This window comes from Pseudochaenichthys georgianus, chromosome 2 (genome assembly GCF_902827115.2).
Source record: "Pseudochaenichthys georgianus chromosome 2, fPseGeo1.2, whole genome shotgun sequence".
Classification (NCBI taxonomy): Eukaryota; Metazoa; Chordata; class Actinopteri; order Perciformes; family Channichthyidae; genus Pseudochaenichthys; species Pseudochaenichthys georgianus.
Genome location: NC_047504.1, coordinates 5922742 through 5939028, shown reverse-complemented (window position 1 = coordinate 5939028; position 16287 = coordinate 5922742). Strand labels below are relative to the sequence as shown.

At 41.7% G+C, this 16287-nt stretch overlaps 1 protein-coding gene and 1 non-coding gene across 2 annotated transcripts in view; one reads left to right on the top strand and one right to left on the bottom strand.

Moving 5' to 3' along the window:
• The window catches only part of LOC117458564 (cilia and flagella-associated protein 47-like), a 68373-nt gene extending 55007 nt beyond the window's left edge, over window positions 1-13366 (bottom strand). The window contains 28 exon segments of the mRNA XM_071205304.1: window positions 40-167; window positions 1039-1156; window positions 2029-2254; window positions 2488-2704; window positions 2836-2921; window positions 3023-3215; window positions 4308-4393; window positions 4495-4642; window positions 5564-5641; window positions 5864-5995; window positions 6086-6208; window positions 6473-6603; window positions 6759-7003; window positions 7072-7288; window positions 7984-8071; window positions 8182-8380; window positions 8465-8617; window positions 8890-9118; window positions 9256-9463; window positions 9556-9785; window positions 9901-10007; window positions 10214-10383; window positions 10469-10609; window positions 10729-10813; window positions 11455-11593; window positions 11936-12051; window positions 12133-12290; window positions 13115-13366. Of these exon segments, the coding sequence (XP_071061405.1) occupies window positions 40-167; window positions 1039-1156; window positions 2029-2254; window positions 2488-2704; window positions 2836-2921; window positions 3023-3215; window positions 4308-4393; window positions 4495-4642; window positions 5564-5641; window positions 5864-5995; window positions 6086-6208; window positions 6473-6603; window positions 6759-7003; window positions 7072-7288; window positions 7984-8071; window positions 8182-8380; window positions 8465-8617; window positions 8890-9118; window positions 9256-9463; window positions 9556-9785; window positions 9901-10007; window positions 10214-10383; window positions 10469-10609; window positions 10729-10813; window positions 11455-11593; window positions 11936-12051; window positions 12133-12290; window positions 13115-13258 (4295 nt within the window). The 5' untranslated portion in view covers window positions 13259-13366.
• trnad-guc (transfer RNA aspartic acid (anticodon GUC)) lies at window positions 10071-10142 on the top strand. Its single transcript has one exon. It is a non-coding gene; the product is annotated as a tRNA-Asp (tRNA).
• Window positions 13367-16287: the final 2921 nt, after the last annotated feature.

Sequence of the window (16287 nt, the reverse complement as noted above, 5' to 3'; positions counted from 1 at the left end):
ACAGAATCTAAGGGTTGGTGTTTAAGAATAATCAGTTACCTGTTATGGAGGTGGTCAGTGAAGGTGATGGTTGTGCAGACGGACAGAGGCGTCGAGGAGCAGAAGGACACAGTGCAGGTCAGAGGGGTCAAGTTGGCCTCCTGGTTCTGAATGCCGACAAGCTGTCTCTATGGTTGCAGACAAAGTGGGGAGTGAGGGTGGAATTTCAGACAGATCTTGATGGACAAAATTGGGTTTTGCTCAAGCTGTTACAAAATCTTATGGTTTTAGGACAGTGTGTGAAAATGCTGTTAAGAGCAGAATGAAGTAAGAACACAATGTGTGAAATAAAAGTGCAGATACATGCCGAATTCAACATGTTGACATGGCATATGCGCGTTTTACGCCGTCTTTCCGGAGTACAGATTACATAATCCGTGTCGCTGAGACAATCGTGAATCTCGTACGGACCGAGGAATTTGGCAGAAAGAGCAGAGCCAGGGATGGGCAATAGTGCGAGGCCTATTTGGAAGTGCCTATGGACAGAGGCACGGTCATACAGTAGTTACGCTTCATAACTGCTTGGGAAGCAGAAAGAGACTCTCTGGCGAGTGAGTTTGCACGGTGCAAACGCTCACGGAACTGGCTAACGTAATCCGTTTTTATCTGGAGGGGAATCGACCGACAGAAACTCATCGAGCAAGATTTTAAGTGGGCCGCGGGGCGTGGCCGAACACCATGATAGATGTATTACACATGCTCAGTAGGGCTAACGTAATTACAGTCTTAAGATAACAACTTTGAGAGTGTTACCATTTACATTTGGAGTAGTCATTTGCCTGCTCGTCCACGAAAGAATACCTTCAAAGAATGAGTTGCATTCACTTATTTTTGCTGCAGTTGTGTGTTATATCCCACCAGATAATTTCTTCTTGGTGGGTAGGAAACATCTCTGATACCATCAAATCCTCTTTAAGACACAAAACACTGCACTGAGGCAAGAAACAACACGACTTTTTCCTATGACATTTTTCAATAACTCGAAACACAGCACTGTACCTGATCATGTTTTTGTGTAGGGATGTTGCTACCCTCTGGAAAGATGACCGACACAGGCTTTATCTTTGTCCCATCCTCCAGTACAACCTCATCGACTTCAGCTGATACCATGGTTCCACTTCAAAGGTGGGCAGATAATGGATATGTAGAAGGAGAACATCACAAACAGATACAATTGCAATATTATAAGCTAACGATGTACTATGTTCCCATTTCAGGCACAGGGATCTGGGTCAGAAAAATGCTGGCTGAAGTGTAATAGTATAACCACATAGCTGTCCAGGCTGAAATCTGAACAATGTAATTCACAGAGGGATGAGCATTAGGTAGTTGGCTTACAATGTAAGCAGAATGCAACACGAGTGCAGTCCTGCCAGTTAATAAGTCCTGGCCTGATTGATAAAAATACCACTGATGTGAATAATAAAGTCAGTTTATGTGTGGCTGTTTTTCCTCTGGATTAATTTAGCTCCAATGGATGAACACAGCTCTTAAATCGCCACAAGCTGGATGAATGTAATCACAATCAAAATCTATAAATGTTATTGCTCAGTTTGCCCAAAAAAAAAAAGTCAACAAATGTGACAGTTACTGGAACACAATTGGGCCTGGGTGAACAGGGTGTATGCAGGAATCCTGAAGTCAGATGTAAGACCTTTTTAAGACCCTTGCCATACATTTTAAGACCTCATCGCCACTTTGAGTTTTAACCGGTTACATTGGCGACACTTTACCTCACATTGACTATATACAGTATTGATTGTCCTTCCTCCTTATCTTCCAACCATTTGGACGCAAACTTGCATTTCCCCATAACGATGGTGTTTAACAACCGGCGTAAACGGACCTTCGCGCGCTATCAAGCAGTGAGCAGTGAGCGGATACCCTGGTGTGTGTGTGTGTGTGTGTGTGTGTGTGTGTGTGTGTGTGTGTGTGTGTGTGTGTGTGTGTGTGTGTGTGTGTGTGTGTGTGTGTGTGTGTGTGTACAACCTAGGATATCCTGAGGCCAGCAGGGTGAGTGTGGCAGTTGCATTGCTTTCCAGGGGTACTGGTGTGAGGAGGATTTGAGGGGGCCGGATTTGTATACAAGGAAGCTGGAGGGTAATAGTGATGGACAGCTCTCTGTGCGATTGATGTCTCATCTCTCCTCTCATCCCCTCCCCTCCCTCCTCTTCCAGGTAAAGAGGGAGGGACAGTTTGGTCACTCTGCCAGACCCTAGGAGAGAAATAAGAACACACAGGTCAAACCGTGCTGACTTAAGGTGAGTTTATAATAATGCATCAAGCACACATATGAGGATTCAGATATAGTCTTAATGGCTATGTTCTGGGTTTATGTTGAAAAAGTAAAGCATGTACAATGACATGACTGTGTCTGAGAGACAGAGAAGGGATGCAGTGAGAGAGTAATCATCATAATGTGTGTGTGTGTATACAATAATTTCTCACCGGTTGTGATGGCCTCAGGGTGGATGCTGACCGTCAAGCAGATGGACTGACCGGGCCCCAGACAGCCCGATGATGGACACACCGAACACAGCTCCCCATCTCTTCTTTGCTCTGTTGGTATTGCTTTTGTTCCGCAGTCAAACCACCAATTCACATGTTTCCCGACACACCTGCGCCAAAACACACTCTCTTCACACACTGCTTTCAGCTCCACAGTCTGCGGAGGGAGAGAGGAGTGGTGAGAACTTGGGGATTCAGTAAAAAGGTTCAGGAAAAGCTATCGATGGAACAAGGGAATAGAATGAGGTAAACAAATGTGATAAACTGCAGATAGATCCATGTTCATACCTTAGTGTTAGCATCAAACTGTGTAGCCAGGGGGTCCACTTGGAACTCTAGGCTGGAGGGTGACAGTTCCAGTGGGGCGCACAGTACTAGAACAGAAAAACATTACGCTACATGAAACTAGTGTCATGTGAGACAGTTGTCTTGTTCACATACTATTTGACAGTATACTCGCTTCTTATGACCCCACCTGTGGCCTGTATGCGCAGTGACCGTTGTGTCGCCATGGTGACAGACTGGGGAAGGGGTGTGACGACATGCTTCCTGCTGCCATCTGACAGTGAGGTGGATGAGGAGGATGGAGTGGGGAGAGGAGATAGCGAAGCAGTGGGCCATCTCACCCCGTTGACCATCAACGGCAGGTCAAAGTCATAGCCTGCTGCCTGCAGGAATACATTTTCCTTCACTGTCGACCTCTTCTTCAATATTTAACTTGTACAAAAAAGATATTTAAAGCTATGAGATGAGTGAGAGCAAGGTCAGTAATTGATCGTTCGCTTAGCCCTGCCCCCATTAGTTATGGTTGTTATGCCTGTCATATTTTCTTGAGCACAAGTTCCACTCCATTTCAATTATGCCAACTTGAATCAAGGGCTCTGTGCAGAACATTAAACCATCAACAACAGCAGACCTAAACAACTCAGTAATAGAGCGCCACAGTGACGCGTCCTAAAACCCGGAAGTAAGTTAGCATTTTTACCACTTCCGGTTCCTTCCACAAAAAGCAATGCAATCTCTCTGTAGGGTTTGGAAGATAGCTGGAACTAAGGTCTGTGGTTGAGACACATTGAAGAGACGTTTTGTTCTACGACATTAAATCCATCAGCAGTGACCCCGCTGGTGATTTCTGAAGAGTGGACGTGTCTGAAAAACGATGGTTGTTACCAAGTGGCTGAATAGGACTACAGAAGTTGTCGAGGCCGTTTTACGTCATTACGCCGAACACGTAAACACTCCTCTAAGTTTGTTTTCCCTGTTCTGCTTGAGAGCAAGTTCCTGCCTCGTGCAAAGTGTTCAAACAAACGCTTCAACTTGTACCATTTACTATCTGTATTTTTGAATATGGATCTTAAGTTGGCGTGACGTTGAAGCAGCGACCCTGCTGTAGTTCGTTTATAGCATACCGTTAGCATTTTGCTTCTGGCGATTAGATTTCTGATGATGAAAGTAGGGTAGACATGTGGAGATTATCCGGCTGAACAAAACGTGATCCGTCTCTTCAATGTGTCTCAACCACCTTATTTCCAGCTATTTTCCTAAATCCTATGGAGAAATTGCATTGGTTTTTGTGGAAGGAACCGGAAGGAGTTTACTCCCGGGTTTTAGGACGCGTCACTGCGGCACTCTATAGTCATTAAGCAATGATGGCACAGTCTCTGTTCAGAAGAAGGGTTTAGAGAACAATCAATTCATGGAAGTTAAATGATGCCTTTGAGCTTGGTGCTTTATGTACTGGAGATTGGTCAAAAGGTTACCTGGGTTGGGGAGAAGACAAGGGAACAGTCCACTATCTGGTTACCATGGAGCTCCACAACACTCACACCTGGCTCTTTCTCTGCACCTAAAAATCCACAAAAACGATCACAAAACAAAGGCCAAAACTCAAATTTACACAAAAACATTTGTCTTCCTAAATGTGGCATTGTTTATGTAACTACGTACTTGCTGAGGGCTGGGGGAACCTCACAGAGAAGTCAGTGTATTCCGCCAGGTCAAAGGTAACCTGGGCTGAGGCTGATGATTGGTTTGTGAGAGTGAACGGTATTGATCGCTGAGAACCAGCATAGACGCCGTAAAAGTGGAAATGCGACTGTAAACGGATACAAAATTAAAGAAAAAAGGTCAACAGCAACTTAAATTGAAAGGGAAAGGATCATTTCAGCTTTCTATGACGGGAGCTGTCCAAAGGCAGATTATCCTTCAGTTCCTATCTTTACAGGTGCAACCCCTACACACACACACACACACACACACACACACACACACACACACACACACACACACACACACACACACACACACACACACACACACACACACACACACACACACACACAATATATATCCTGAAGAATACCTTTCAGTTATTTTAAAGTATCCTTTCGTCTAATTTCCTCTCATGTTCTGTACATCTATATTATTCTCTGTTTATTATATTATTATCTCATCTTGTATTTATGTAGATCATTTGATAAAGATCTCGTGCAGTTTTGTGTAAATACAAACATGGTTTAAGGAACATTGGGAAACAAACAGATTAAAAAGTTCTTGAAAATACTCCATTATAAGTCTGAAAAACATCAAAGGACTACACAAACACACTAACCTGCAACAACATGGCCTCAAAAAGGCCATGTTGTTGCAGGTTGTTATTTATAAATAAATAATTCTATGGCAGCCCCAAAAACAACAACAGTTTAAGCGATGACCTACATGAAGATGGTATTTACAGCTAAATGCACAAAGACACACAGCGTGGTGCGAGAGGCAAAAAACCTCTCGATTATAACAATCTCTGGTAAGACACATATTTACTCAAGGGCACTGGCACATTGATCAGTCCGTTTTTAATTATTTGGACCCCAAAACATATAAAAGTCAGGAACTGTGATTCAGTTCCAAGTCGTAAGGCAACTATATATATTTGTCTCATGTCTGAAATATATCGGGATAGCTGATTTTACCATTAATTGTATTAGCAGAGAAAGCATACACACACACAGAAACTTACCACACTAATGTCTACAATTGGAGTCTCTACGTATCCACCCACTCTGAGCTCAATGGACTTCATGTTCCTCAGAGCTATCTGTAACACACACACACACACACACACACACACACACACACACACACACACACACACACACACACACACACACACACACACACACACACACACACACACACACACACACACACACACACACACCCACACTTAGTTGTGTACATCAATTATACTCTACATACACAAGAAATGTCATCAGGACATGAAAATAAAGAGCCTTCCCATTCTTTCAATCTATCTCACCTTCACCCTGGTGTCAAACCTGATGACAGAGTCGGAGTTGAGATGGATCTTGAGCGCAGCCTGCCCCCCACATGGGACCACACCCTCAGATGGACTCAGCTCCAAGCCTGGCAGAGGGCACACATCTAGCACCTGCCACAGACAATCAGACAGAGAGGCTATTTTTCTTGTTCGGGAAGTATCTGTGCAAAAAGAAATATCTGTTTGTGTTTTGGAGGGCACCTGGAAGTAGGCATGGTTTTTTCCACTGTTGCGTAAGACTGCACTTCTTATAGAAGGCATGTTAAGAGGCACATTTTCAAAAAAGACCTGTTCCTCTGCCAGCTGGACACTTGTGGACCCAACCTTATAGGACAGATTGGAGAAAGGAAAATTATCTCTGTGTTATATCCATTTTTCTGTAACATTCAATCCATAGTGTTGATCTCCCATTCACCCTTAATCTACAGTATGCATCTCTAATTACTCAAGTCACTTACCCACATTTAAAAAATGTGAAAGCCCTCAGAGCACATTTATATGGATACATGTATATAGAAACCCTATCCCAAACATTCAAGGACAGATTTATTTAATACTAAGTTATCTTTCCTATTATAGAAGCCAGACCTTAGCAACACAGTGCAGGCGTTGTGTGTTGCCCTCATGGACGCAGAGGTCAAAGTCTCCTTTTGATGGGGAGGAGAAGGAGGGATACCACACTACTTCGCAGTCCAATTCCCTGTATGGCTCAATTGTACCTGTGGAGGAGGGGGGGGGGGGAGATTTGCTATCTTAGCAGTAGTTAAAATAGGCAAATCTACTTATTAAGAATGTTTATTAAAAAGTAATGTTCTTATAGACGTATACTACAGGTAGGGAGAAATGCAATGTGACATTCTGACACATTTTGCACCTGTAGCTGGTCGAATGGAGAACAGGATGCCACTTTCTGTAACTACTGGTCTCCATTTGAATTCTGCGGCCTGGTTACGCTGGTTTCTAACGGTAACTGAGCTCCTGTATCCTGATCCAGCAAGCAGAGTGTGGGAAGGGCGGAGCACCAGCAGGGTAGTGGACAGCCCCAGAGCCAAGGGGACGACCTGGGCCTGGACCAGAATCTGACCCGGTTGTTGCTGGTTCACTGAGTAGGATACAGGTCTGGAGGAGAGAAGTATGTTTATAATGCACTTGAACCGCAACCATTGATTTCTGCTTCCTGCACCAACCTGTAGAAGTGTCCCAGTTTGGTGCTTTGGAAGGTCAGTGGTAGGGTGGTGAGGGAGTTGGGGGGCAAGACATAGGAGAGGGGGGAAGAGCCCTGCAGCTCAGGGCAGTCCACCTCCAGCTGCACCCAGACAAACGCGGGCAGATGATTGACCAGATCCACCTTCTGAACACACACTGACTGCACACACACCTCTCCAAAGTCCACTAACAATGGACCTAATGAGAAAATAGTGTTTTAGCCTTTTTCACAAAACAATTCCTCTTCACTTAAGTTTTGCTTAATAACTTGATGACTAAAAGCAGGGTATATGCAGGAATCCTGAAGTCAAATGTAATACCTTTTAAGATCTTTTTTAAGTCCCTTTCCATACATTTTAAGACCTCATCGCCACTTTGAGTTTTAACCGGTTACATTGGCGACACACTTTACCTTACATTGACTATATACCGTATTGATTGTCCTTCCTCCTTATCTTCCAACCATTTGGACGCAGACTTGCATTTCCCCATAACGATGTTGTTTAACAACCGGCGTAAACGGGCCTTCGCGCGCTATCAAGCAGTGAGCGTGCGATGTCCGGTTCAGATGACGTCCAATCCAACAGGATGCCATAAATGAACTACACAGAATCACACTACACACCTACGCCATGATTACATTCAGGCAGACTGTAGAATACAACCTCGTTGGAGCATTTATATACTTATTGAAAACAAGCTACAAAATGTAATACCTTGGAGAATGCCGTTTAATACTTTTTAATCGCCTTAATTTTCGCTAAATTGATTTATCAACTTTTAATACTTTTTAAGGCCCTGCGGACACCCTGCTCTTATAAAACTCTTCATACATATTGTACACATGGTAACATAAGAAATAGTTACTGTAGCACTTTTGAATTGATCCTTGCCTATGCAAACTTGGAAAAGCTCCTGAGCTGTCAGAGTCCTGTTGCAGTCTGCCACCTCCTGGCTGGTAGAGGGAACTGCACGCACTGCCTAGAGAGAAAGCAGGTGATTAAAAATCAGCTAAAAAGAATAAACCTTTCCATGAATTTGCATTAAGTTCAACTCTGTAATAGTTAACTTTAGACCACCATTGATCTAACCTGACTGTTAACCTGCCGGGTGATAGATGTCATGTCTTGGTTGGAGCTGTGTTTAGCTGCTGAGGAAGCTTGGTGATAGTTTGGCTTGGTCTCTGAGATATTACTGCTCTCCAGGTCGCTGATGCGGACTAAAGGTGGATCAAGCCCTTGAGAGGGAACAATGCAAATGTCCACATCTTCCACCCCTTTTTCCAGCTGTCTAATAACCAAAAAAAAGGTCTTACTTTACTTTTCATTCACAAAATGTATGACAAAAAAAAAGACAACTTATGAGACAACCTACCTCTCTTTTTGTTTCTGTAGGCGTGTATGTCTGAGCTGTACGATGAAGTCGCTGTAAATCTGTCGCTGCCGCTGCCTCTGTTTCTCCTCTTCATCAGTAAAGGCGTAGTTGGTGTCCACATAGCTATAGCGGTGTACACCAGTGAAGATGGTCCTAACCACGATTAAACAAAGTCTTTATAACTGGAATCTTTAACAACAAAAGGACAATTTGCTGCTATAGCTATTAGCACATCAAATCTAGTTTTAGAAACCAAATTCAACATTTAATTATTGTTCTGATTATCTAAATAATATTTAGTTTGTAAGGTTAAAAAAAAAAATATCTCCAATATGTAACATTTTTGGAAGTTTGATTTGCTGTATTTGAACGTTTCAAACACATACGACAATTTGGCTGTGAAGTAGAGTTTGTTGAACCTCTACCTGTACTGTTGGTGTGCAGAGGCAGGCCTGATGCTCATGGCTCGGTCATTAGGAAAGGCCAGGAACTCCTCAGCCCCTGTATTTTGATTCCTCTGCCTGCGATGTTCATGGAGTAGTGTTTTGCCGGCGCTGAAGACAGCATGAGGCACCATCTCACGACAGCGAGCCAGGTGACTTGACCGAACGTGAGGGAGTGATCCAGTTGGATTAGTCATTGCTGGAGTGATGCCTGTGAAGCAATTAAAGCAGGACAAGAACATTTTTCAAGATGTTTTTCATAAACATACTTTTCAAGTGTGTCAACAAATAACATGGGAAGAACAAGACCAACAACAATTTCAATGGGATTTATCCTTCAATACTCACCAGGATTCAGTTGAGGGACAGGCTGTGTGGTCTCATTGCAGCAGACAGCGGACAGGTTTAGAGTAATTGTGTGGAAGCTGTGAAGCTCAAGTTCATGAACAGAATCAGCAGTGATGCCTTCTCTCTGAACAGCAGGACCCAAGACATCTAGCTTCTGACACACCTGAAAGCTCCCTTGCTGCCGTGCAGTGAAAGATAAGACCACATCCTAAGGAATGCAACAGAAAGAGAAAAGGTTCCCAAATGTGCTGCTCCACTTTGATTCTATAAATGAGTAATGGAATCAATCGTAATCCTTACCTGGCATTGTCCAGGAGCAATAGTCCCAGAGGAGGGCTTGGTGGAGAAATGTGCTAACTTTTGGAAGCGGAAATTGACAGGAAGTTGAGGACAGAGGTTCTGAAGCACACACAGCAGGTCCACACGTTGTCCCAGCACACAAGTGAGGAAATCATATCTATGAGAGGGACTGGGCACCAGACACACAGGCAGTCCAGAACCTGTCACTGCCAGCTCCACACTGCTTTTACCTAAAGAGACCAAGAAAAGATCAGTGTGATCCATCTTGAATCATCAGTTAATGTATTAATGAATAATGCTGATTTAGTTATATGAACTGTGTGTGCCCATGTGTATTGTGAGTACCATCATGGTGAACGAAGCCATATCTGCTTCCCAATGACTCAAACAGCAGGAAGAGACAGTAGTCTTGTCTGCTGGCCCCGTAATCAAGCTTCTTCTCTTCCCGTCTGCTGTTTGAGAAACAGTGTGCAGTTCAAAGTATAAGAGAGGCCACGCCCCTTGTTGTTGCGTACTCCTCGTTAGTATAGTGGTCAGTATCCCCGCCTGTCACGCGGGAGACCGGGGTTCAATTCCCCGACGGGGAGGTACAATTTTTCATTTTCTACGCCATAATAGTAACTTTTCTAATGTTTTCAGACATATTCAGACAATTTACCTCTTGCATTGAGGGCTGAAGCACAATGCCACAGTGGTTTTTCCATACGGTCCCAGTCGGCCCTGTTTGGGAACACACACCAAGACCTGAGAGACGTCACGGGTGGCTGAACTGCTCTTCTGCATTCTCTCCAGCAGGGCGGCGTCTGTGCTCTTCTGGAGGTCTGTTCCCTACACAGCCATCACAGTAGACATAATCTTGATTAAACACAATATTTGCTGTTTGGCACCAACTTTCCCTGATGGAATTACTCACCACCTCAATCCCAGCAGCCGTATCCTGCAGCAGGCAAACCCAGTCACATGCCTCGGGCGCATTATTTCTCAGAACCACATTCTCCACATGTGACGTTCCAAAGTATACAGGTCCAAACCACAGACAAGAGAGTGGATTGCCCTACAAAACACAAGAGAGTAAAGTGTCTTAACAGGAAAACCAGTAAGAGGGGGAAAGCAACAACGATGAATGGAGTATCAATGATAGGAACAATACAAATTCCACTTTGACTGAATTACCTTTCGGTCAAAAACCTCAAGATGCTGTTCCACCACCTCAGCCTTTATGTTGAGAACTACAGCAGAGCAATTCTCCAGTTTCACCCTGGAAAAAAAGGAGGGTTAGAGGCAGGTCGAGTACAAGTGCACAGTGTATAGTCAAAGAACAGTATTTGGCCACTTTCTGAGAAGTGATTTTATAAAAAACAGGGATGCAAACTCATCAGATATGAAAAAGGTGACAAGGATCCGAGCCCCCCGACCCCCCGGAATATCGGCTTTAACATTAGGAATAACAGAGGATTTTAGCAGTCAGAACAACTAAAGCAGCAGAGTTAATAATAACAGAAACACCAAAGAGTCACATCTAATAGAAATATATAAAAGCATTTATTTTAAATTGTGTAGGAGTCAATTTATAATTTTGGCTGTTGAGCATTTTGAAAATGTATTTTCATGCCTCTGTGCAAGGCTTAGTCTTTCTATCTTTATGGCATCTGGTGTAAAGTAACTAAGTTCATAAACTCAAGTACTACTTGGGTACAATTGAGATACTTGTACTTTATTTAAGTATTTCAATGGTTTGCTACTTTGTTCTTCTTCTCCTCTACAGTTCAGAGGTAAAAGGTGTACTTCTACTCCACTACATGTATTTAATCCCTTTAAAATTGTGACTAAGCATTTAGTGTCCAATCCCTTGATATTCTATGTGTGTTCACAGGTATGTTGGTGTAAATGATTTCTTACATAGCCTTTTCATCAATGTGCCTTGGTCTGTCTGTGCGCAGCTCCACTTTAAGCCACTGGGTAGCACCAGCTGCTATGACTCCACTGCAGGGTGAGAGTTTGACTGACGCGTCTCCACTGTATTGAACCTGGAACACACCTTCAATGCACACAAGAAAATAAATACAAATAATCTCATGGAGTATTTTAAGAAAAGAGTACATACTACTTGAGAGAGTTCATGGGTTATAAGAGGTTAACAGTTTATACCTGGCTCGGTATTTTCTATAAACAGGTCACTGCATTTATGAAAATGTAGAGAGTATCTGCAATCTTTTAAGTATAAATGTTTTGAATGTGAAGACTTTGTAATACTTCTTAGGATAGAATAATAGCATAACTATAGCAAAATAAATGTGATGGGTCATGGAGTCTATGTTTTGAAAAAATATAAGGTTACATACTTAGATTAGATGAAGAATGAATTAAATGCTTAATTTACCAGGTGCTGATCCCTGATTGGTTATTTGGTGCTGTTTGCTGATCAACCGACTGCTTGCAGCAATACACCCAAAGTCTAGCACTGAGTCCATTTGGAAGGAAAAAACCCTGGGAAACCTGGAGGAGCAAGGCGTGAAAATGTCAAATGAATGCATGAACATGTGACACGCAAAGTGTTTGGTCCTTCAGCTCGCTTACCACATCAGTGGAATTGTGATTGTTTCTACGTCATCTATATGAATCAGAAGGCAGTCTCTGACCTCCTCCTCTTCCTCTGGAGTAAACTCCAGCAGGCCACTCACAGACAGACCTGGAGCCACCACCTTGGCCAAGGTAGATGCTGTGAACTTAAACAACTGCACAACAACAAAAATATGGAAAAGATGAGGGAGAAAAGGGCAATAATCACAAAATAACCACATTGGTGACACATTTTGATTTACCATTTAGAGAACATTCTAAAACAGAGATGCACACATCTAACTATTCTAATTAAATGCTATACAGTTTACTCAGATAAAGTAAATAATTAATAGGACACTTTTAGAGTAACAAAAAAAATCACAATGTCAGTAAAATACTTTGGAAATTCTCCTGGATACCATAATGACAATTATATCATACATTATTATTATTGTTATGATAGACGGACAGACAGATACATTTGGTAAAATTAGCATCATGTATTGCACGAGATTTTAGCTAGTGTAACATAAAATGATGTGGCCATTGTTACGTCATTGTTATAATAGACATTTATAACTATATTACTATTATTAGATAGATAGAGCTAAGTAATGGTAATTAGCTAACGTTAGCATAATTTCTGGCACGTGGTGTTTGCTAGTGTTAAAAAGCAATTAGCATGTAATTAATGGGTAGACCATTTTAGAGTAGGTAGAACATACTAAGACTCTCTTATAACAATGCAAACTGTTTTAAAAAGGAGAAAGGGAAATAACGTATATGATGGTCGAATAGACCTTAGGAAATGAGCTAATATTAGCATAATTTATTGAAGAAGTTTTAGCTAGCTCAACCCGAATTTAGCTAGTATTAAGCAACTAAGCTATCGTTGCGTCATTTTAATTGAATCGAGTTATTTCGTATAGCTTAGCTTGTAAATTGATACAAACAAAACATATGTGTTTACTTTACAGACTGTATGCGTTTGCTTTACCTTTAACCCAGGCTTTTCAAACCTTATTTTCGTCGAAGCTTTTCCAACATTAGTTGCGGTGACGGTCGTCTTGTAAATCTGTCCGACTTTCACGTCGTTGAACTCGACACAGCGTGGGTCAACTCGAACACAACTTCCAGCCATGATATCACTTCACATGACAGTAATACTGACCTACAGACGTCACACATGTATTCTCATTAACGTAACTTACATTTAAAAATAATTATCGTGCAGTTTCGTCGACTTGCTGGCTCGCATACCGATAGTCAACTTCACTGTTGCTAGGTGAAGTGAGACTCAGGTGGTTTCTAGGCGACCAGTGCGACTCTAGTGGCAGCGCGTGTGCAGGTGGAAGGTGCAGCTGTTGAAAGTGGAGAAACAACCTTACAGAGGTTGAAGAATTACTCGGATCTTTAAAATGGAAATACTCAGGTGATAGATAGATATACTCAAGGAAAGTAGAAGTACAGAGTTGTATTTAAGTACACTACTTGAGTAAATGTACATACTTTCCACCTTTGCTTACAAATCCAAAGTACCTTAGGTTTTCAGGATTGTCAATACAGATTATTATCATAAAAAATGCTCGGCTGTTTAAAAAAAATATATAGCCTATATAAAATGTCTCATTAATCTCAGCCCCTTTGTCAGCGTTTATCTATAATGGTATAACAATGATTTGAATGATTAAATCAATTTAAAATCTCATATTTGGAACCAAAACTAAGAAAATCTTTATATTGAAGCTACATTTATCATTATATTAGCTGTTATTAACTATAGTTACCATAGATGTTCTTTCATTTTCTCAATCAACTGTACACAGATATGGAGGAATCGAAACAACTTCTAATCGTCAAACATGATGACATTTCGACACTGCATTTAAGAGCAACTACACACCGCCCTGTGTACCCTGTCGCTGCTTTTATTTGAACTATTCATATCTTAAACTGCACTGTAACTTTTATTCATGTACTTTTTCTTGTAATGTTTAATTGAACTATTTATATTTTAGACTGCACTGTAACTTTTATCCATGTATTTTTTTTCTTAATGTTTATTTGATTAGCTTTTCTTTTTTAATGCTTAATGTCTTTCATTTTTTTTTTTTTTTTTTGTAAAGCACTTTCAATCAATCAATCAATCAATCAATCAATCAATCAATCAATCAATCAATCAATGTTTATTTATATAGCCCAATATCACAAATGTTACATTTGTCTCAGTGGTCTTCACAGTGTGTACAGAATATCAGTATGACAATACGACACCCTCTGTCCTTAGACCCTCACATCGTACAAGGAAAAACTTCCAAAGAAAACCCAGTTTAAAGGGAAAAATGGGAGAAACCTCAGGGAGAGCAACAGAGGAGGGATCCCTCTCCCAGGACGGACAGACGTGCAATAGATGCCGTGTGTAAATTGAAAAGATAATACATTTGCAACATAGGTAGTCCAAATGTTTGGAAATGCATGTGTGTATAATAGGAAGATGAATCCACGAAGATATCCATCCAGGACCTATGATCCAGGACCACAGCCACGACTCAAGATCCAGCGCTCGCGATCCAGGACACAGGACCGCAGGATCATCCATGAATTCCGGATCCCAGCGTATATAGACACCAAAAAGAAAGACATTTGGGGAAGCTGGGTTAATCGGAACATGAGTGTACACGGGTATAGACAGAGAGAAGGAAGAAGTAAGATGTCCCCCGACAAACTAAGCCTATATCAGCAAAACTAGGGGCTGAATCTAATCAGCCCTAACTATAAGCTTTATCAAAAAGGAAGGTCTTAAGCGCACTCTTAAAAACGGATAGGGTGTCTGCCGCCCGAACACAAACTGGAAGCTGATTCCACAAATGTGGAGCTTGATAAGAAAAGGCTCTGGCTCCCATTGTACTTTTAGAGATTCTAGGAACAACCAACAACCCTGCATTCTTGGAACGCAATGCCCTAGTAGGACAGTAGGGTATAATGAGTTCTTTAAGGTAAGATGGCGCCTGCCCATTAAGGGCTTTGTAGGCGAGAAGAAGAATTTTAAATTCTATCCTGTGTTCTATAGGGAGCCAGTGTAAGGCAGCCAGAACAGGAGTAATGTGGTCCCTTTTCCTAACTCTGGTTAGTACACGAGCCGCAGCATTTTGAATCAGCTGAAGCGACTTGATTGACTTCTTGGTACTCCCTGATAATAAAGAGTTACAATAATCCAGCCTAGAAGTAACAAATGCATGGACTAGTTTCTCTGCATCGTTTTGAGGCAAGATATGCCTGATTTTTGCAATGTTACGTAGATGGAAGTAGGCGGTCCTTGAAATTGATTTTATGTGGGCGTTAAAGGATAAATCCTGATCAAATATAACACCAAGATTCCTTACAGTCTCACTGGAGGCCAAATTAATGCCATCCATAGTTAGTATGTCTTTAGATAATTTGTTTCGTAGATTCTTCGGGCCAAGTACAATAAGGTCATCCACGTTTTTAAGTCCTTAAGGCAGTCTTGAATTTTATTTAGATGATTAATTTCATCAGGCTTGATTGATAAATATAGTTGAGTATCATCCACATAACAATGAAAGTTTACAGAATGATTCCTTATAATATTGCCTAACGGAAGCATATATAATGTGAACAAAATAGGTCCGAGCACTGAGCCCTGTGGCACTCCATGGCTAACTTTGGTTTGCGTGGAAGATTCATCGTTAACACGTACAAACTGAGAGCGTTCAGATAGATAGGACCTAAACCAGCCTAAAGCAGTTCCCTGTATGCCAACTAAGTGCTCTAGTCTTTGCAATAGGATATCATGGTCGATAGTATCAAATGCAGCACTGAGATCGAGCAAAACAAAAATAGAGACAAGTCCCTTGTCTGAGGCTATTAGAATATCATTTGTGACTTTAACCAGAGCTGTCTCTGTGCTATGATGTGTTCTAAAGCCAGACTGAAAATCTTCAAATAAATCATTGTTTTTTAAGTAATCACACAACTGTTTTGCGACCGCTTTCTCAAGAATTTTTGAGAGGAACGGAAGATTAGAAATAGGTCTATAGTTGGCTAAAACTTTGAATTGCCTTGCGTTGAAAAGTGCTCTATAAATAAACTTTCCTTGCCTTGCCTTGTGAGAAGTGTGGGGGACAGTGCTTGGCTCAAAGGCATCTCGGC